The sequence below is a fragment of the Oncorhynchus keta genome, chromosome 1 (assembly GCF_023373465.1).
Source record: "Oncorhynchus keta strain PuntledgeMale-10-30-2019 chromosome 1, Oket_V2, whole genome shotgun sequence".
In the NCBI taxonomy this organism is placed as follows: Eukaryota; Metazoa; Chordata; class Actinopteri; order Salmoniformes; family Salmonidae; genus Oncorhynchus; species Oncorhynchus keta.
In genome coordinates this window covers 761,378-783,877 of record NC_068421.1, presented here as the reverse complement: position 1 = coordinate 783,877, position 22,500 = coordinate 761,378, and the positions used below count along the sequence as shown (strand labels likewise).

The 22,500-nt window shown below is 47.6% G+C and overlaps 2 protein-coding genes and 2 long non-coding RNA genes across 5 annotated transcripts in view; 2 read left to right on the top strand and 2 right to left on the bottom strand.

The window, feature by feature from the left end:
• LOC127932184 (uncharacterized) overlaps positions 1-281 on the top strand; it is a 5,269-nt gene extending 4,988 nt beyond the window's left edge. The window contains exon 2 of the long non-coding RNA XR_008144467.1: positions 8-281. This is a non-coding gene — a long non-coding RNA (uncharacterized LOC127932184). The remainder of the gene's footprint in view (positions 1-7) is intronic.
• LOC118378376 (pentraxin-related protein PTX3-like) overlaps positions 1-11,926 on the bottom strand; it is a 20,338-nt gene extending 8,412 nt beyond the window's left edge. Inside the window, exons 1-4 of one of the 2 annotated variants that reach the window (XM_052526478.1) lie at positions 11,574-11,926; positions 11,308-11,492; positions 5,119-5,284; positions 216-622 (exon numbers count right to left, since the gene is read on the bottom strand). In XM_052526478.1, coding sequence (XP_052382438.1) covers positions 216-622; positions 5,119-5,284; positions 11,308-11,434 — 700 coding nt within the window. In that variant the 5' untranslated portion in view covers positions 11,435-11,492; positions 11,574-11,926. Of the gene's footprint in view, positions 1-215; positions 623-5,118; positions 5,285-11,307 lie in introns of both variants that reach the window. The other variant, XM_052526444.1, reaches the window with a different exon arrangement.
• Positions 1-22,500, top strand: part of LOC118378378 (ventricular zone-expressed PH domain-containing protein-like) — a 280,439-nt gene that overhangs the window by 98,481 nt on the left and 159,458 nt on the right.
• LOC127932120 (uncharacterized) lies at positions 5,852-7,645 on the bottom strand. Its single transcript, XR_008144162.1, has 2 exons — positions 6,611-7,645; positions 5,852-6,410 (listed from the first exon to the last, which is right to left on the bottom strand). It is a non-coding gene; the product is annotated as an uncharacterized LOC127932120 (long non-coding RNA).

Here is a 22,500-nt window from a genome sequence, read left to right as displayed (position 1 = left end):
TCGACAGGTTGGGCAAAGTACCCCCTGAGCATAGGCCAAGTACTAGCACCCACTGGTTGGGCCAAGTACCCCCTGATTGGGTAAAGTACCCCCTGTGGAAAGTAGGACCCCTGATTGGGTCAAGTAGCCCCTGTGGAAAGTAGCACCCCTGATTGAGAAGTGATATAAAGGATGGTAGGATGTATAGATAGTGACACAGGAAGAGGTGTTCTCACCTGCGGGCAGGTGTCGTTGCTGTGCCGACTTGAACGCTAGTTCCAGAACTGCCCTCGTCTTTGCCAGCTCTGTCACCAGGGCAACCAGCATCTCTGCCGGCACCACATCCTGCTGCAGGTCTTCCCCCTTTGCCTCTGGTGGCGTTATGGGTCCTGGATTACTCAGGCAGATATTTTCTAGCTTGACGAGTCGGGAAGCCTGTGTCCGCGCCGCGTTGAGGAGTTGCTGTAACAGCGTCTCCTGGTGGCTATTCCCAGAATTACCTGCAGATTTCCCAGCAGCAATGCTCCGATCTTGCCTGAGATGCTCCAGGCTCTCCTTGAGGCGAGCTTCCATCTGCATGGACATCCTACGTCCAGCAGTCTCCACCGCAACGCCACAGGCCCCTCCGTACTGAGCCACGAACCTGGGGTCAGGAGAAAAGGGATTAGAGAAGGATTACATCAGAGACCAGGAAGTAGGCTACATTACACATGGACTTCTTTCAGATATACACAGGTGCACAGAATTTAGGGCATTGATTTGGGATTGGTGGTTTGGTAAAGATCGAAAAGTACTCATTACATTTAGAATGCTTAGCAGGACAGGAACATGGTCCAATTCACTCACTAATCAATAGAACATCCCTGGTCATCTACTGCCTCTGATCTGGAGGACTCACTAAACAGAGAACATCCCTGGTCATCCCTACTGCCTCTGATCTGGTGGACTCACTAAACAGAGAATATCCCTGGTCATCCCTACTGCCTCTGATCTGTTGGACTCACTAAACAGAGAACATCCCTGGTCATCCCTACTGCCTCTGATCTGGAGGACTCACTAAACAGAGGATATCCCCGGTCATCCCTACTGCCACTGATCTGGAGGACTCACTAAACAGAGGATATCCCTGGTCATCCCTACTGCCTCTGATCTGGAGGACTCACTAAACAGAGAACATCCCTGGTCATCCCTACTGCCTCTGATCTGTTGGACTCACTAAACAGAGAATATCCCTGGTCATCCCTACTGCCTCTGATCTGGTGGACTCACTAAACAGAGAACATCCCTGGTCATCCCTACTGCCTCTGATCTGGAGGACTCACTAAACAGAGGATATCCCTGGTCATCCCTACTGCCTCTGATCTGGAGGACTCACTAAACAGAGAACATCCCTGGTCATCCCTACTGCCTCTGATCTGGAGGACTCACTAAACAGAGAATATCCCTGGTCATCCCTACTGCCTCTGATCTGTTGTACTCACTAAACAGAGAATATCCCTGGTCATCCCTACTGCCTCTGATCTGGTGGACTCACTAAACAGAGAACATCCCTGGTCATCTCTACTGCCTCTGATCTGGAGGACTCACTAAACAGAGAACATCCCTGGTCATCTCTACTGCCTCTGATCTGGAGGACTCACTGGTTTCCTTGATAGAAGGAATTTGAAATGATTTATACTTTTACTTTTGATGCTTAATCATTTTTATGTTAACCTTTATTTAACTAGGCAAGTCAGTTATGAACAAATTCTTATTTACAATGACGGCCTACCCCGGCCAAACCCGGACGACGCTGGTCCAATTATGTGCCGAACTATGGGACTCCCAATCACGGCCGGATGCGACTCAGCCTGGTTTCGAACCAGGGACTAAACACCTCCCTCTGCAACTGGATCCTGGACTTCCTGACCGGCCGCCCCCAGGTGGTGAGGGTAGGTAGCAACACATCAGCCACGCTGATCCTCAACACTGGAGCCCCTCAGGGGTGCGTGCTTTGTCCCCTCCTGTACTCCCTGTTCATCCACGACTGCATTGCCAGACATGACTCCAACACCATCCCAACACCATCCCAACACCATCATTAAGTTTGCAGACGACACAACAGTGGTAGGCCTGATCACCGACAACGACGAGACAGCCTATAGGGAGGAGGTCAGAGACCTGGCCGGGTGGTGCCAGAGTAACAACTTATCCCTCAACGTAACCAAGACCAAGGAGATTATTGTGGACTACAAGAAAAGGAGGACCGAGTACGCCCCCATTCTCATCGGCGGGGCTGTAGTGGAGCAGGTTGAGAACTTCAAGTTCTTTGGTGTCCACATCACCAACAATGTGTGAAATTGCTTGGCCTCCGACCGCAATGCACTACACAGGGTAGTGCGTACGGCCCAGTACATCACTGGGGCAAATCTGCCTGCCATCCAGGACCTCTACACCAGGCGATGTCAGAGGAAGGCCCTAATTGTCAAAGACCACAGCCACCCCAGTCATAGACTGTTCTCTCTACTACCGCATCGCAAGTGGTACCGGAGTGCCAAGTCTAGGACAAAAAGGCTTCTCAACAGTTTTTACCCCCAAGCCATAAGACTCCTGAACAGGTAATCAAATGGCTACCCAGACTATTTGCATTGTGTGCCCCCCCACCCCTCATTTATGCTGCTGCTACTCTCTGCTACTCACTTTAACTATACATTCATGTACATACTACCTCAATTGGCCCGACCAACCAGTGCTCCCGCACATTGGATAACCGGGCTATCTGCATTGTGTCCCACCACCCACCACCCCCCAACCCCTCTTTTACACAACTGCTACTCTCTGGTCATCATATATACATAGTCACTTTAACCATATCCACATGTACATACAACCTCAATCAGCCTGACTAACTGGTGTCTGTATGTAGCCTCACTACTTTATAGCCTCGCTACTGCATAGAGCCTCTCTACTGTATATAGCCTCTCAACTGTATAGAGCCTCTCTACTGTATATAGTCTCACTACTGTATATAGCCTCTCTACTGTATAGAGCCTCTCTACTGTATAGAGCCTCTCTACTGTATATAGTCTCACTACTGTATATAGCCTCTCTACTGTATATAGCCTCTCTACTGTATATAGCCTCGCTACTGTATATAGCCTCTACTATATATAGCCTCTCTACTGTATATAACCTCTCTACTGTATATAGTCTCACTACTGTATATAGCCTCACTACTTTATAGCCTCGCTACTGCATAGAGCCTCTCTACTGTATATAGCCTCTCTACTGTATATAACCTCTCTACTGTATATAGCCTCTCTACTGTATATAGCCTCACTACTTTATAGCCTCGCTACTGCATAGAGCCTCTCTACTGTATATAGCCTCTCAACTGTATAGAGCCTCTCTACTGTATATAGTCTCACTACTGTATATAGCCTCTCTACTGTATAGAGCCTCTCAACTCTATATAGCCTCTCTACTGTATATAGACTCACTACTGTATATAGCCTCTCTACTGTATAGAGCCTCTCTACTGTATATAGTCTCACTACTGTATATAGCTTCTCTACTGTATATAGCCTCTCTACTGTATAGAGCCTCTCTACTGTATATAGTCTCACTACTGTATATAGCCTCTCTACTGTATATAGCCTCTCTACTGTATATAGCCTGTCTACTGTATATAGCCTCTCTACTGTATATAGCCTCTCTACTGTATGTATTCTCTCTACTGTATATAGCCTCTCTACTGTATATAGCCTCTCTACTGTATATAGCCTCTCTACTGTATGTAGCCTCTCTACTGTATATAGCCTCTACTGTATATAGCCTCTCTACTGTATATAACCTCTCTACTGTATATAGCCTCTCTACTGTATATAGCCTCTCTACTGTATGTAGCCTCTCTACTGTATATAGCCTCTACTGTATATAGCCTCTCTACTGTATATAACCTCTCTACTGTATATAGCCTCTACTGTATGTAGCCTCTCTACTGTATATAACCTCTCTACTGTATATAACCTCTCTACTGTATATAACCTCTCTACTGTATATAGCCTCTACTGTATGTAGCCTCTCTACTGTATATAGCCTCTACTGTATATAGCCTCTCTACTGTATATAGCCTCTCTACTGTATATAGCCTGTCTTTTTACTGTTGTTTTATTTCTTTACTTACCTATTGTTCACCTAATACCTTTTTGCACTATTGGTTAGAGCCTGTAAGGAAGCATTTCACTGTAAGGTCTACTACACCTGTTGTATTCGGCGCACGTGACAAATAAACTTTGATTTGATTTGACTGTAGTGACGCCTCTTGCACTGGGATGCAGATCCTTAGGCCGCTACGTCACCCAGGAGCACTGAGTGGGTACTAGTACTTGTATATTTTAAACAAAATAATTTTAGACTTTTACTCAAGTAGTATTTTACTGGGTGTCTTTCACTTTTACTTGAGTCATTTTCTATTAAGGTATCTTTACTTTTACTCAAGTATGACAATTGGGTACTTTTTCCACATAGTGCTTGTATATTAGTTGGTGGCTGGTAGACTAGTGGTTCTAATCCCAGAACCGACCAGGTGAAAGTCTGTTGATGTGCCCTTGAGCAAGACACTGAACCTTAATTGTTCCAAGGTCACCTTTGAATGGCAGACCCTAACTGTGATCCCACTCTCCGAAGGTAGAGTGGGATATGCAACAAAAAAACACATTTCCAATGAATACACGCTTGTACAGGTGAGAAATAGGACAAATAAAAGCTATATGATTATTATTGGAAGAGCCTATATATATATACCAACCTATATGCATTTTATACTGATAACAAGTTCAAACAGGTGCCATTAATACAGGTAACGAGTGGAGGACAGAGGAGCCTCTTAAAGAAGAAGTTACAGGTCTGTGAGAGCCAGAAATCTTGCTTGTTTGTAGGTGACCAAATACTTATTTTCCACCATAATTTGCAAATAAATTCATTAAAAATCCTACAATGTGATTTTCTGGATTTCTTTTCTTCTCATTTTGTCTGTGATAGTTGAAGTGTACCTATGATGAAAATTACAGGCCTCTCTCATCTTTTTAAGTGGGAGAACTTGCACAATTGGTGGCTGACTAAATACTTTTTTGCCCCACTGTTTATATATATACCAACCTTAGCATTTCTCCACGCAGCGACCCCAACTCCACCTTGATGATGTCATCGGAGTACTGCAGAAGCATGTTCTCCCTCATCTGAGAGTTCTCCAGCATGGAGAAGAGCTTGTCCCATTTAGTCATCTCTGTAACCTTACAGGGGGCTTGGGTTGGGATGACCGTGGCTGGAGAGAGAGAGAGAGAGAGAGAGAGAGAGAGAGAGAGAGAGAGAGAGAGAGAGAGAGAGAGAGAGAGAGAGAGAGAGAGAGAGAGAGAGAGAGAGAGAGAGAGAGAGAGAGAGAGAGAGAGAGAGAGAGAGAGAGAGAGAGAGAGAGAGAGAGAGAGAGAGAGAGAGAGAGAGAGAGAGAGAGAGAGAGAGAGAGAGAGAGAGAGAGAGAGAGAGAGAGAGAGAGAGAGAGAGAGAGAGAGAGAGAGAGAGAGAGAGAGAGAGAGAGAGAGAGAGAGAGAGAGAGAGAGAGAGAGAGAGAGAGAGAGAGAGAGAGAGAGAGAGAGAGAGAGAGAGAGAGAGAGAGAGAGAGAGAGAGAGAGAGAGAGAGAGAGAGAGAGAGAGAGAGAGAGAGAGAGAGAGAGAGAGAGAGAGAGAGAGAGAGAGAGAGAGAGAGAGAGAGAGAGAGAGAGAGAGAGAGAGAGAGAGAGAGAGAGAGAGAGAGAGAGAGAGAGAGAGAGAGAGAGAGAGAGAGAGAGAGAGAGAGAGAGAGAGAGAGAGAGAGAGAGAGAGAGAGAGAGAGAGAGAGAGAGAGAGAGAGAGAGAGAGAGAGAGAGAGAGAGAGAGAGAGAGAGAGAGAGAGAGAGAGAGAGAGAGAGAGAGAGAGAGAGAGAGAGGAATGGCAAAGGGAGAGAGAGAAAGAGGGGGGAGAGGTGGGGTGGAAGAGACAGGCATGTATGTTAGATGGCTTGTATTCGTACATTTTAAGTCAACATGGAGATCTCCATCCTTTCTCCTGACAACTGTCCATCTCTGTCTCAGATGATCCTTTTCTTAGCTTGAAACAGTATCAATCTATCTCTATCTCTCTTCCCGTCTCTACACGTCTCGTTCTCTATCTCTCCCTCTCTTCCCGTCTCTACACGTCTCGTTCTCTATCTCTATCTCTCTTCCCGTCTCTACACGTCTCGTTCTCTATCTCTATCTCTCTTCCCGTCTCTACAAGTCTCGTTCTCTATCTCTATCTCTCTTCCCGTCTCTACACGTCTCGTTCTCTATCTCTATCACTCTTCCCGTCTCTACACGTCTCGTTCTCTATCTCTCCCTCTCTTCCCGTCTCTACACGTCTCGTTCTCTATCTCTCCCTCTCTTTCCGTCTCTACACGTCTTGTTCTCTATCTCTATCACTCTTCCCGTCTCTACACGTCTCGTTCTCTATCTCTCCCTCTCTTCCCGTCTCTACACGTCTCGTTCTCTATCTCTCCCTCTCTTTCCGTCTCTACACGTCTTGTTCTCTATCTCTATCACTCTTCCCGTCTCTACACGTCTCGTTCTCTATCTCTACCTCTCTTCCCGTCTCTACACGTCTCGTTCTCTATCTCTACCTCTCTTTCCGTCTCTACACGTCTCGTTCTCTATCTCTACCTCTCTTTTTCTTACTGTGTCCTGGCAGTTTGAGTCATTGGCTCGGTCTCTCCCTCTGGTACGGTAATGTGTGATGTTACTCACCAGGGTTTGTTTGGGCTGCTCCATCTTTAATAATGTAAAGTCACATTACAAATTGCCCCGAGCAAATGTACTGTTGGTTATGGTTTTCTGTTAGAGTACGAACCATACACACACACACACACACACACGAACACGCACATGTACGCACACACACACACTCACACACACACACACACACACACACACACACACACACACACACACACACGCACACGCACACGCACACGCACACGCACACGCACACGCACACGCACACGCACACGCACACACACACACACACACACACACACACACACACACACACACACACACACACACACACACACACACACACCAAGGAGGCTACCTTCCAAACCAGTTGAGAGAACAATTCCCCAATTAAATAGTATTTCTTTGATCAACTACCAGTTATTCATAATGGTCAGTTCTCAATAGGAGGATAAAAGCCCCAGTCTCCTCTCGCTTAACTTACTCTCTGCCCAAACTTTCACAGCCAACACTGACAGAGCACACTGAGGAACAGTCCCTCAGCCACAACTACTGGAGATAGACTCTGCTAACAGAGGTAGAGCAGTGATTTCAAAACGTCTGTTGCTTCATTACCCAGCCGAAAGCTTTTGGAAATTTCAGAGCAGCTGAATTGGAAGTGACTCACCATTCAGTAAACACTGGTCCAGATTATTTACATTATCTATGAACTGTACTTACTCAATGTACCCTCTGGCAGGTAAGAGAGAGGAGAGAGGGAAGAGAAGAGAGGAGAAGAAAGGAGAAGAAAGGAGAAGAGAGGAGAAGAGAGGAGAAGAAAGGAGAAGAGAGGAGAAGAGAGGAGAAGAAAGGAGAAGAGAGGAGAACAGAGGAGAAGAGGAGAGGAGAGGTGAAGAAAGGAGAAGAGAGGAGAAGAGAGGAGAAGAAAGAAGAGAAGAGAAGAGAGGAGAGGTGAAGAAAGGAGAAGAGGAGAAGAGAGGAGAAGAGAAGAGAGGAGAGGTGAAGAAAGGAGAAGAAAGGAGAAGAGAGGAGAAGAGAAGAGAGGAGAGGTGAAGAAAGGAGAAGAGATGAGAAGAGAAGAGAGGAGAAGAGAGGAGAAGAGAAGAGAGGAGAGGTGAAGAAAGGAGAAGAGATGAGAAGAGAAGAGAGGAGAAGAGAGGAGAAGAAAGGAGAAGAAAGGAGAAGAGAGGAGAAGAGAAGAGAGGAGAGGTGAAGAAAGGAGAAGAGAGGAGAAGAGAGGAGAAGAAAGAAGAGAAGAGAAGAGAGGAGAGGTGAAGAAAGGAGAAGAGGAGAAGAGAAGAGAGGAGAGGTGAAGAAAGGAGAAGAGAGGAGAAGAAAGGATAAGAGAGGAGAAGAGAGGAGAAGAGAAGAGAGGAGAGGTGAAGAAAGGAGAAGAGATGAGAAGAGAAGAGAGGAGAAGAGAGGAGAAGAGAAGAGAGGAGAGGTGAAGAAAGGAGAAGAGATGAGAAGAGAGGAGAAGAAAGGAGAAGAAAGGAGAAGAGAGGAGAAGAGAAGAGAGGAGAGGTGAAGAAAGGAGAAGAGATGAGAAGAAAGGAGAAGAGAGGAGAAGAAAGGAGAAGAGAGGAGAAGAGAGGAGAAGAAAGGAGAAGAGAGGAGAAGAAAGGAGAAGAGAGGAGAAGAGAAGAGAGGAGAAGAGATGAGAAGAAAGGAGAAGAGAGGAGAAGAAAGAAGAGAAGAGAAGAGAGGAGAGGTGAAGAAAGGAGAAGAGGAGAAGAGAGGAGAAGAGAGGAGAAGAGAGGAGAGGAGAGGTGAAGAAAGGAGAAGAGAGGAGAAGAAAGGAGAAGAGAGGAGAAGAGAGGAGAAGAGAAGAGAGGAGAGGTGAAGAAATGAGAAGAGATGAGAAGAGAAGAGAGGAGAAGAGAGGAGAAGAGAGGAGAAGAGAAGAGAGGAGAAGAAAGGAGAAGAGAGGAGAAGAGAGGAGAAGAAAGGAGAAGAGAGGAGAAGAGAGGAGAAGAGAGGAGAAGAAAGGAGAAGAGAGGAGAAGAGAAGAGAGGAGAAGAAAGGAGAAGAGAGGAGAAGAGAAGAAAGGAGAAGAGAGGAGAAGAAAGGAGAAGAGAAGAGAGGAGAACATGTCCAGATGTGCTCAGCCAACTCTGACACACTAACACAGTCAGTGCTCACACTCTCTATGATTACACTCTTAGTACTTTCTATCCAGAGATAAATAACTTGACAAAGAGCAACACTGGACAGAGTACATCTAGACAGACTTTTACAACCCACACAAGCAGAACGTATCCACAATGATTCTAAAATCAAACTCTTTTAGTATGATATCTGTACACACACTGACTGAACCCAGACATACATAGGCCTGACGATCATACCTATTAAATAGACTTCCAGGGGCTGCCTTGAAGCATAATTATGTTTTTTAACACAATTAAAATATATATATATATATATAACGCAGAAAAGATATCTTGCTGTGTTTTGTAAATGCAGATCGAAAACCGATTTGCAATTTCTGCTCGGCTTCAGACACATCTTGTGCTTCAGTTGCACCTCTCCACTCGGATGAGAAATCTTTGCTCTTGTAAAACCAATCAAATTCCACCGCATTCAAGACCAGGCATTATAGGTCAGCAGACAGCGACGTGATTGATTGCAGAGGAAGACGCAATGGTAACTTTTCTCTGGAAGTGCTTTTTTTTTTTAGCAAGTTAAAAATGCAGGATTAACTTCAAGTAAAATATGAATTTATTTTGTGTGATGAAAAACTAGAGTTGCCCGCCTCATATCACTCTACTGAAGCAAAAAAAAGAAGTTTCCTTTTAATAAGGTGGCACCTTAATTGGGGAGGACAGGCTCATGGTAATGGCTGGACGGGAATGAGTGGAATGGTATCAAATACATCAAACACAAGGTTTCCGTGGTTTCTGTGGTTTCCGTGGTTTCTGTGGTTTCCATGGTTTGATGACATTCCATGTACTCTGTTTCAGCCCACTGTTGTGAGTCGTCCTCCCCTCAGCAGCCTCCACTGGTTTTGAACGTGCAGATTTCTGAACTCTAACTCAAACCCTGGACTTCTTGACCAGCCCGATTTAAGTCAGTAACTAGCCTGACACTAAAACCTTCATTCACTCACGACTGGCTTTCAGTGGGCTGTGACTGAACTTCGTCAATTTACTAATGTTCCATTCAATCCTAATTGTTTCATTCGGTTCAAATTCTTGATCAACTTGTTGTTCCACAAATTAACATCACAGGTCAGCATTGAAGATGTTATCTCTCCTAACACATTGACGATGTTATCTCTCCTAACACATAGAAGATGTTATCTCTCCTAACACATAGAAGATGTTATCTCTCCTAACACATAGAAGATGTTATCTCTCCTAACACATTGAAGATGTTATCTCTCCTAACACATAGAAGATGTTATCTCTCCTAACACATTGACGATGTTATCTCTCCTAACACATAGAAGATGTTATCTCTCCTAACACATTGAAGATGTTATCTCTCCTAACACATTGAAGATGTTATCTCTCCTAACACATTGAAGATGTTATCTCTCCTAACACATTGACAATGTTATCTCTCCTAACACATTGAAGATGTTATCTCTCCTAACACATTGAAGATGTTATCTCTCCTAACACATTGAAGATGTTATCTCTCCTAACACATTGAAGATGTTATCTCTCCTAACACATTGACGATGTTATCTCTCCTAACACATTGACGATGTTATCTCTCCTAACACATTGAAGATGTTATCTCTCCTAACACATTGAAGATGTTATCTCTCCTAACACATAGAAGATGTTATCTCTCCTAACACATTGAAGATGTTATCTCTCCTAACACATAGAAGATGTTATCTCTCCTAACACATAGAAGACACATAGAAGATGTTATCTCTCCTAACACATAGAAGATGTTATCTATCCTAACACATAGAAGACACATAGAAGATGTTATCTCTCCTAACACATAGAAGATGTTATCTCTCCTAACACATAGAAGATGTTATCTCTCCTAACACATAGAAGACACATAGAAGATGTTATCTCTCCTAACACATAGAAGATGTTATCTCTCCTAACACATAGAAGATGTTATCTCTCCTAACACATAGAAGATGTTATCTCTCCTAACACATAGAAGATGTTATCTCTCCTAACACATAGAAGATGTTATCTCTCCTAACACATAGAAGATGTTATCTCTCCTAACACATAGAAGATGTTATCTCTCCTAACACATAGAAGATGTTATCTCTCCTAACACATAGAAGATGTTATCTCTCCTAACACATAGAAGATGTTATCTCTCCTAACACATAGAAGATGTTATCTCTCCTAACACATAGAAGATGTTATCGCTCCTAACACATGGAAGATGTTATCTATCCTAACACATTGAAGACACATAGAAGATGTTATCTCTCCTAACACATAGAAGATGTTATCTCTCCTAACACATAGAAGATGTTATCTCTCCTAACACATAGAAGATGTTATCTCTCCTAACACATTGACGATGTTATCGCTCCTAACACACACACACTTGACTTACGCTCCAGTGGCTCTCCCTCTGTGATCTCGTTGTAGTAACTGTCACCATAGTTCACCTCGATATCGTCCTCGTACCCAAGAGTCAGCGACACCAGACACACTGCCTGGGGGAGCCACCACAGAAACATGCTGCCCGCCGTCCGTCTCAGAGAGAGAGTCTGTCTGTCTGTGTTGAAGTCTACCTACCTGTCAGAGACTGTGCTGTGAGTTTTGTCTGCTGTCTGTCTCAGAGAGAGAGTCTGTCTGTCTGTGTTGAAGTCTACCTACCTGTCAGAGACTGTGCTGTGAGTTTTGTCTGCTGTCTGTCTCAGTGTGTGTGAGTATGTTGAGAATGGGAGTCTGTGTTAAACGTCAGAGCTGTTTCCCCTCCTCTCTCCTCTCTCTCTCTCTCACTCTCTCTCTCTCTCTCTCTCTCTCTCTCTCTCTCTCTCTCTCTCTCTCTCTCTCTCTCTCTCTCTCTCTCTCTCTCTCTCTCTCTCTCTCTCTCTCTCTCTCTCTCTCTCTCTCTCTCTCTCTCTCTCTCTCTGTCTCTCTCTCTGTCTCTCTCTCTCTCGTTAAATGCTGAGCAATCCCTTGGCATCGGTCCTGGTAGAGTTGTGTTCTCCGGCTGAGAGGGAATGGGTCGGAGAGAGGGTCTGCCTGGGCTATATAAACACAGATCCTACCCCTAGTTCTGCACAGCCCAGTACACAGCCAAGCCCCACACCAGCCCAGCCCATTCTATCCCAGCTCTGTCCTAGCCTTGCTCATGCCCCAGCCTCAATAATATAATAATAATATATAATAATAATAATAATGTCACACACAAACAGGAACACACACACACACACACACACACACACACACACACACACACACACACACACACACACACACACACACACACACACACACACACACACACACACACACACACACACACACACACACACACACACAGGAACACACACACACACAGGAACACACACACACACACACACACAGGAACACACACACAGGAACACACACAGACAGACAGACAGACAGACACACACACACACACACACACACACACACACACACACACACACACACACACACACACACACACACACACACACACACACACACACACACACACACACACACACACACACACACACACACAGACACGTAGTCCAGCACAACCAATGAGTAATGCATCGTTGGAGGTAGCATATGTCCTAATCAAGAGAGTTGGGGGAGAGAAGAGAGGTGGGGGAGAGAAGAGAGGTGGGGGAGAGAAGAGAGACAAGGGGGTAAAAGACAGAGAAGGGGAGTGAGAGATAAAGAGAGAGATAGGGGTGGGAGGGAGGGAGAGAGAGAGCTGGAGGGAGATGGAAGGAGAGATAGGGAGGGAGGGTGGGAGATAGAGAGAGGGAGGGAGAGAGCTAGAGGGAGGGAGAGATAAAGGGAGAGAGAGGGAGGCAGCGAGGAAGATAGAGCGAAAGGGAGGTATGGAGGGTGGGGGGGGGTTAGTGTAGGTTGGGGTGTGTTTCTGTAGGGGGTTTATGGTAGGGGGGTTAGTTATGTGTGTGAGGGCTTTAGGGTATGGTTGTGTGTTGGAGTGCGTTGGGGAGCGTTAGGGTAGGGGTGTGTGTTCGAGGGCTTTAGGGTAGGGATGCGTTTGGGGGGATACATAGTCAGTTGTAGAACTGAATGCATTCAATTGAAATTTGTCTTCTGCATTTAACCAAACAATATAGGATAGGGGCTGGTGGGTGGGTTAGGATAGGGGTGGGGTGGGTGTGTGGGTAGGAGTGGGTGGGTTAGGATAGGGGTGGGTGGGTTAGTATAGGGGTGGGGTGGGTGTGTGGGTAGGTGTGGGTGGGTTAGGATAAGGGTGGGGTGGGTGTGTGGGTAGGTGTGGTTGGGTTCGGATAGGGGTGGGGTGGGTGTGTGGGTGGGTTAGGATAGGGGTGGGTGGGTGTGTGGGTAGGGCTGGGTGGGTTAGGATACGGGTGGGTGGGTTAGGATAGGGGTGGGTGGGTGGGTTAGGATAGGGGTGAGTGGGTGTGGATAGGGGTGGGTGGATTAGGATAGGGGTGGGTGTGTGGGTAGGAGTGGGTGGGTGGGTTAGGATAGGGGTGAGTGGGTGGGTTAGGATAGGGGTGAGTGGGTGGGTTAGGATAGGGTTGGGTGGGTGGGTTAGGATAGGGGTGAGTGGGTGTGGATAGGGGTGGGTGGGTTAGGATAGGGATGGGTGTGTGGGTAGGAGTGGGTGGGTGGGTTAGGATAGGGGTGAGTGGGTGGGTTAGGATAGGGGTGGGTGTGTGAGTAGGAGTGGGTGGGTGGGTTAGGATAGGGGTGAGTGGGTGGGTGGGTTAGGATAGGGGTGGGTGTGTGAGTAGGAGTGGGTGGGTGGGTTAGGATAGGGGTGAGTGGGTGGGTGGGTTAGGATAGGGGTGAGTGGGTGGGTGGGTTAGGATAGGGGTGAGTGTGTGGGTAGGAGTGGGTGGGTGGGTTAGGATAGGGGTGAGTGGGTGGGTGGGTTAGGATAGGGGTGAGTGTGTGGGTAGGAGTGGGTGGGTGGGTTAGGATAGGGGTGAGTGGGTGGGTTAGGATAGGGGTGGGTGTGTGGGTAGGAGTGGGTGGGTGGGTTAGGATAGGGGTGGGTGTGTGGGTAGGAGTGGGTGGGTGGGTTAGGATAGGGGTGGGTGTGTGAGTAGGAGTGGGTGGGTGGGTTAGGATAGGGGTGAGTGGGTGGGTGGGTTAGGATAGGGGTGAGTGGGTGGGTGGGTTAGGATAGGGGTGAGTGGGTGGGTGGGTTAGGATAGGGGTGAGTGGGTGGGTGGGTTAGGATAGGGGTGAGTGGGTGGGTGGGTTAGGATAGGGGTGAGTGGGTGGGTGGGTTAGGATAGGGGTGAGTGGGTGGGTGGGTTAGGATAGGGGTGAGTGGGTGGGTGGGTTAGGATAGGGGTGAGTGGGTGGGTGGGTTAGGATAGGGGTGAGTGGGTGGGTGGGTTAGGATAGGGGTGAGTGGGTGGGTGGGTTAGGATAGGGGTGAGTGGGTGGGTGGGTTAGGATAGGGGTGAGTGGGTGGGTGGGTTAGGATAGGGGTGAGTGGGTGGGTGGGTTAGGATAGGGGTGAGTGGGTGGGTGGGTTAGGATAGGGGTGAGTGGGTGGGTGGGTTAGGATAGGGGTGAGTGGGTGGGTGGGTTAGGATAGGGGTGAGTGGGTGTGAATGGGACTCATTTGGGGGGTTCTAAATGGGGATATTGTTCTCGCTCTCACTTTAGTTTATTTATTTATTGTTCCAACTGACTCAAAGTGTGTGTGTGTGTGTGTGTGTGTGTGTGTGTGTGTGTGTGTGTGTGTGTGTGTGTGTGTGTGTGTGTGTGTGTGTGTGTGTGTGTGTATTCAGGGGGATGGCGTAATTACTTCCTCATGGGATTTTTAAGGATTTGACTCCACCCCTCCCACCCCCACATGCCCCCTCTCCTGCTGCCTCTCTCTTTCTCTTTCTCACAGCCTCTCTCTCTCCCTGCCTCTCTCTCTTCCTGTCTCACTCCCTGACTCTCTCCCTGCCTCTCTCACTCCCTGTCTCTCTCACTGTCTCTCTCCCTGCCTCTCTCTCTTCCTGTCTCTCTCCCTGTCTCTCTCCCTGCCTCTCTCTCTGCCTCTCTCTCTCTCTCCCTCTCTCTCTCTCTCTCTCTCTCTCTCTCTCTCTCTCTCTCTCTCTCTCTCTCTCTCTCTCTCTCTCTCTCTCTCTCTCTCTCTCTCTCTCTCCCTGTCTCTCTCTGTCTCTCTCCCTGTCTCTCTCTGTCTCTCTCCCTGCCTCTCTCTCTTCCTGTCTCTCTCCATGCCTCTCTCTCTCCCTGCCTCTCTTTCTCACTCCCTGTCTCTCTCCCTGCCTCTTTCTCTCTCCCTGCCGCTCTCTCTCTCTCCCTGTCTCTCTCGCTGACCCTCTCACTCCCTGTCTCTCTCCATGCCTCTTTCTCTCTCCATGCCTCTCTCTCTCTCCCTGTCCCTCTCCCCTGTCTCTTTCCCTGCCTCTCTCTTTCTCACTCCCTGTCTCTCTCTCCCTGTCTCTCTCTCAAATCAAATAAAATCAAATCAAATCAAACCAAATCAAATTTATTTATATAGCCCTTCGTACATCAGCTGATATCTCAAAGTGCTGTACAGAAACCCAGCCTAAAACCCCAAACAGCAAACAATGCAGGTGTAAAAGCACGGTGGCTAGGAAAAACTCCCTAGAAAGGTCAAAACCTAGGAAGAAACCTAGAGAGGAACCGGGCTATGTTCTCCCTGCCTCTCTCTCTCCCTGCCTCTCTCTTTCTCACTCCCTGTCTCTCTCTCTCTGCCTCTCTCTCTCCCTGTCTCTCTCTCTCTCTGCCTCTCTCTCTCCCTGTCTCTCTCCCTGCCTCTCTCTTTCTCACTCCCTGTCTCTCTCTTTCCCTGTCTCTCTCCCTGCCTCTCTCTTTCTCACTCCCTGTCTCTCTCTTTCCCTGTCTCTCTCCCTGCCTCACTCTCTCCCTGTCTCTCTCCCTGCCTCTCTCTTTCTCACTCCCTGTCTCTCTCCCTGCCTCTCTCACTCCCTGTCTCTCAACCCTACCTCTCTATCTCCCTGTCTCTCTCCCTACCTCTCTATCTCCCTGTCTCTCTCCTTGTCTCTCTTTCTCACTCCCTGTCTCTCTCCCTGCCTCTCTATTTCTCTTTCTCTCTCCCTGCCTCTCTCTCTCCCTGCCTCTCCCACTCCCTGTTTCTCTCCCTGCCTCTCTCTCTCCCTGCCTCTCTCTCTCCCTGCCTCTCTCACTCCCTGTCTCTCTCCTTGCCTCTCTCTCTCCCTGCCTCTCTCACTCCCTGTTTCTCTCCCTGCCTCTCTCTCTCCCTGCCTCTCTCACTCCCTGTCTCTCTCCCTGCCTCTCTCTCTCCCTGCCTCTCTCACTCCCTATCTCTCTCCCTGCCTCTCTCACTCCCTGTCTCTCTCCCTGCTTCTCTTTCTCCCTATCTCTCTCCCTGCCCCTCTCTCTCCCTCTCTCCCTCCCTGTCTCTTTCCCTCTCTCTCTTCCTCTCTCTCTCGTTCTCTGAAGCAAGTGGGTGGACGTGCTACCCTGAGGTCTTAAAAACATGAAAGCACTTTCCTCCTTTATTTAATAACACATGGGAGAGGGGAGAGTGACCACCCTGTTTTGACCTCCTAACACACAACTTAACGGAGGTGACTGGGGGATATTGAGAAAGACATAGAGAGGGAGGGAGAAAGAGAGAAAGAGAGGGAGATAGAGGGAGGGAGGGAGGGAGGGAGAGAGGTAGAGAGAGAGAGAGATAGGGGAAGATCTATCAGAAGATAGCACCTAGATCATCTGCACAGATTCTGTCAGACTTGGGCCCTGATAGTAAATCTTAGAATGCTATACATACCTCGGCCTAAACATCAGCACCACAGGCAACTTCCACAAAGCTGTGAACGAGCTGAGAGACAAGGCAAGAAGGGTCTTCTATGCCACAAATAAGAACATACAATTAAACATACCAATTAGGATCTGGCTAAAAATACTTGTATAACCCTATGCCCTTTATGGTTGTGAGGTCTGGGGTCTGCTCACCAACCATAAAGGATTGCACAGGATACCTTGACTTACTATAAGTAAGACTCAATGTAGTGCTAAGAACATAACAGTGGAATTATTCATATATCTGATCCCATAGAGCCTTAAAATATTCATATATCTGATCCCATAGAGCCCTAAAATATTCATATATCTGATCCCATAGAGCCCTAACGTATTCATATATCTGATCCCATAGAGCCCTAACGTATTCATATCTCAGATCCCATAGAGGCCTAACGTATTCATATCTCAGATCCCATAGAGCCCTAACGTATTCATATATCTGATCCCATAGAGCCCTAACGTATTCATATATCTGATCCCATAGAGCCCTAACGTATTCATATCTCAGATCCCATAGAGCCCTAACGTATTCATATATCTGATCCCATAGAGCCCTAACGTATTCATATCTCAGATCCCATAGAGCCCTAACGTATTCATATCTCAGATCCCATAGAGCCCTAACGTATTCATATCTCTAAAGAAGATGTGCAGGAGTGTCTTTCAGCCCATGGCTTTTGCATGTTTGCAGGTGTATGTGTTTTGGTCTTTGTTTTTAATTTGTGTGTGTGTGTGTGTGTGTGTGTGTGTGTGTGTGTGTGTGTGTGTGTGTGTGTGTGTGTGTGTGTGTGTGTGTGTGTGTGTGTGTGTGTGTGTGTGTGTGTGTGTGTGTGTGTGTGTGTGTGTGTGTGAGAGTTAAGTGGTGTAAAGTACTTATCTATAGAACATCCCTACTGCCTCTGATCTGGAGGACTCACTAAACAGAGAACATCCCTGGACATCCCTACAGCCTCTGATCTGGAGGTCTCACTAAACAGAGAACATCCCTGGGCATCCCCACTGCCTCTGATCTGGAGGACTCACTAAACAGAGAACATCCCTGGTCATCCTTACTGCCTCTGATCTGGAGGACTCACTAAACAGAGAACATCCCTGGTCATCCCTACTGCCTCTGATCTGGAGGACTCACTGAACAGAGAACATCCCTGGTCATCTCTACTGCCTCTGATCTGGAGGACTCACTAAACAGAGAACATCCCTGGACATCCCTACAGCCTCTGATCTGGAGGTCTCACTAAACAGAGAACATCCCTGGGCATCCCCACTGCCTCTGATCTGGAGGACTTACTAAACAGAGAACATCCCTGGTCATCCCTGCTGCCTCTGATCTGGAGGACTCACGAAACAGAGAACATCCCTGGTCATCCCTACTGCCTCTGATCTGGAGGACTCACTAAACAGAGAACATCCCTGGTCATCCCAACTGCCTCTGATCTGGAGGTCTCACTAAACAGAGAACATCCCTGGTCATCCCAACTGCCTCTGATCTGGAGGTCTCACTAAACAGAGAACATCCCTGGTCATCTCTACTGCCTCTGATCTGGAGGACTCACTAAACAGAGAACATCCCTGGTCATCCCAACTGCCTCTGATCTGGAGGACTCACTAAACAGAGAACATCCCTGGTCATCCCTACTGCCTCTGATCTGGAGGACTCACTAAACAGAGAACATCCCTGGACATCCCTACAGCCTCTGATCTGGAGGACTCACTAAACAGAGAACATCCCTGGTCATCACCACTGCCTCTGATCTGGAGGACTCACTAAACAGAGAACATCCCTGGTCATCACCACTGCCTCTGATCTGGAGGACTCACTAAACAGAGAACATCCCTGTTCATCCCCACTGCCTCTGATCTAGAGGACTCACTAAACAGAGAACATCCCTGGTCATCCCTACTGCCTCTGATCTGGAGGACTCACTAAACAGAGAACATCCCTGGACATCCCTACAGCCTCTGATCTGGAGGACTCACTAAACAGAGAACATCCCTGGTCATCCCTACTGCCTCTGGTCTGGAGGACTCACTAAACAGAGAACATCCCTGTTCATTCCCACTGCCTCTGATCTGGAGGACTCACTAAACAGAGAACATCCCTGGTCATCCCCACAGCCTCTGATCTGGAGGACTCACTAAACAGAGAACATCCCTGGTCATCCCTACTGCCTCTGGTCTGGAGGACTCACTAAACAGAGAACATCCCTGGTCATCCCTACTGCCTCTGATCTGGAGGACTCACTAAACAGAGAACATCCCTGGTCATCTCTACTGCCTCTGATCTGGAGGACTCACTAAACAGAGAACATCCCTGGTCATCCCAACTGCCTCTGATCTGGAGGACTCACTAAACAGAGAACATCCCTGGACATCCCTACAGCCTCTGATCTGGAGGACTCACGAAACAGAGAACATCCCTGGTCATCCCCACTGCCTCTGATCAGGAGGACTCACTAAACAGAGAACATCCCTGGTCATCCCTACTGCCTCTGATCTGGAGGACTCACTAAACAGAGAACATCCCTGGTCATCTCTACTGCCTCTGATCTGGAGGACTCACTAAACAGAGAACATCCCTGGTCATCCCAACTGCCTCTGATCTGGAGGACTCACTAAACAGAGAACATCCCTGGACATCCCTACAGCCTCTGATCTGGAGGACTCACGAAACAGAGAACATCCCTGGTCATCCCCACTGCCTCTGATCAGGAGGACTCACTAAACAGAGAACATCCCTGGTCATCCCTACTGCCTCTGATCTGGAGGACTCACTAAACAGAGAACATCCCTGGTCATCCCCACTGCCTCTGATCAGGAGGACTCACTAAACAGAGAACATCCCTGGTCATCCCTACTGCCTCTGATCTGGAGGACTCACTAAACAGAGAACATCCCTGGTCATCCCTACTGCCTCTGATCTGGAGGACTCACTAAACAGAGAACATCCCTACTGCCTCTGATCTGGAGGTCTCACTAAACAGAGAACATCCCTACTGCCTCTGATCTGGAGGACTCACTAAACAAAGAACATCCCTACAGCCTCTGATCTGGAGGTCTCACTAAACAGAGAACATCCCTGGTCATCCCTACTGCCTCTGATCTGGAGGTCTCACTAAACAGAGAACATCCCTGGTCATCCCTACAGCCTCTGATCTGGAGGTCTCACTAAACAGAGAACATCCCTGGTCATCCCTACAGCCTCTGATCTGGAGGACTCACTAAACAGAGAACATCCCTGGTCATCCCTACAGCCTCTGATCTGGAGGACTCACTAAACAGAGAACATCCCTGGTCATCCCTACTGCCTCTGATCTGGAGGACTCACTAAACAGAGAACATCCCTGGTCATCCCTACAGCCTCTGATCTGGAGGACTCACTAAACAGAGAACATCCCTGGTCATCCCTACTGCCTCTGATCTGGAGGACTCACGAAACAGAGAACATCCCGGTTATCCCCACTGCCTCTGATCAGGAGGACTCACTAAACAGAGAACATCCCTGGTCATCCCTACTGCCTCTGATCTGGAGGACTCACTAAACAGAGAACATCCCTGGTCATCTCTACTGCCTCTGATCTGGAGGACTCACTAAACAGAGAACATCCCTGGTCATCCCAACTGCCTCTGATCTGGAGGACTCACTAAACAGAGAACATCCCTGGACATCCCTACAGCCTCTGATCTGGAGGACTCACGAAACAGAGAACATCCCTGGTCATCCCCACTGCCTCTGATCAGGAGGACTCACTAAACAGAGAACATCCCTGGTCATCCCTACTGCCTCTGATCTGGAGGACTCACTAAACAGAGAACATCCCTGGTCATCCCCACTGCCTCTGATCAGGAGGACTCACTAAACAGAGAACATCCCTGGTCATCCCTACTGCCTCTGATCTGGAGGACTCACTAAACAGAGAACATCCCTGGTCATCCCTACTGCCTCTGATCTGGAGGACTCACTAAACAGAGAACATCCCTACTGCCTCTGATCTGGAGGTCTCACTAAACAGAGAACATCCCTACTGCCTCTGATCTGGAGGACTCACTAAACAGAGAACATCCCTACAGCCTCTGATCTGGAGGTCTCACTAAACAGAGAACATCCCTGGTCATCCCTACTGCCTCTGATCTGGAGGTCTCACTAAACAGAGAACATCCCTGGTCATCCCTACAGCCTCTGATCTGGAGGTCTCACTAAACAGAGAACATCCCTGGTCATCCCTACAGCCTCTGATCTGGAGGACTCACTAAACAGAGAACATTCCTGGTCATCCCTACAGCCTCTGATCTGGAGGACTCACTAAACAGAGAACATCCCTGGACATCCCTACAGCCTCTGATCTGGAGGACTCACGAAACAGAGAACATCCCTGGTCATCCCCACTGCCTCTGATCAGGAGGACTCACTAAACAGAGAACATCCCTGGTCATCCCTACTGCCTCTGATCTGGAGGACTCACTAAACAGAGAACATCCCTAGTCATCCCCACTGCCTCTGATCAGGAGGACTCACTAAACAGAGAACATCCCTGGTCATCCCTACTGCCTCTGATCTGGAGGACTCACTAAACAGAGAACATCCCTGGTCATCCCTACTGCCTCTGATCTGGAGGACTCACTAAACAGAGAACATCCCTACTGCCTCTGATCTGGAGGTCTCACTAAACAGAGAACATCCCTACTGCCTCTGATCTGGAGGACTCACTAAACAGAGAACATCCCTACAGCCTCTGATCTGGAGGTCTCACTAAACAGAGAACATCCCTGGTCATCCCTACTGCCTCTGATCTGGAGGTCTCACTAAACAGAGAACATCCCTGGTCATCCCTACAGCCTCTGATCTGGAGGTCTCACTAAACAGAGAACATCCCTGGTCATCCCTACAGCCTCTGATCTGGAGGACTCACTAAACAGAGAACATCCCTGGTCATCCCTACAGCCTCTGATCTGGAGGACTCACTAAACAGAGAACATCCCTGGTCATCCCTACAGCCTCTGATCTGGAGGACTCACTAAACAGAGAACATCCCTGGTCATCCCTACTGCCTCTGATCTGGAGGTCTCACTAAACAGAGAACATCCCTGGTCATCCCTACAGCCTCTGATCTGGAGGACTCACTAAACAGAGAACATCCCTGGTCATCCCTACTGCCTCTGATCTGGAGGACTCACTAAACAGAGAACATCCCTGGTCATCCCTACTGCCTCTGATCTGGAGGACTCACTAAACAGAGAACATCCCTGGTCATCCCTACTGCCTCTGATCTGGAGGACTCACTAAACAGAGAACATCCCTGGTCATCCCTACAGCCTCTGATCTGGAGGACTCACTAAACACACATGCTTCATTTGTAAATGATGTCTGAGTGTTGGAGTGTGTCCCTGGCCATCCGTACATGTAAAAAGCTAGAGAGGTTCCGTCTGGTTTGATAGAATCAATTTGAAAGGATTTTTTTACATTTGATACTTAGATATTTTAGCAGTTACATGTAGACTTTTATTCAAGTAGTATTTCACTTAAGTATTATTTCAGCAATTACATTTACTTTTTAATACTTAAGTATATTTAAAACCAAATACTTTTATTCAAGTAGTATTTTACTGGGTGACTTTCACTTTTACTTGAGTCATTTTCTATTAAGGTATCTTTACTTTTACTCAAGTATGAAAATTGGGTGCTTTTTCCACCACTGTGTGTGTGTGTGTGTGTGTGTGTGTGTGTGTGTGTGTGTGTGTGTGTGTGTGTGTGTGTGTGTGTGTCCATGTTCCCAGA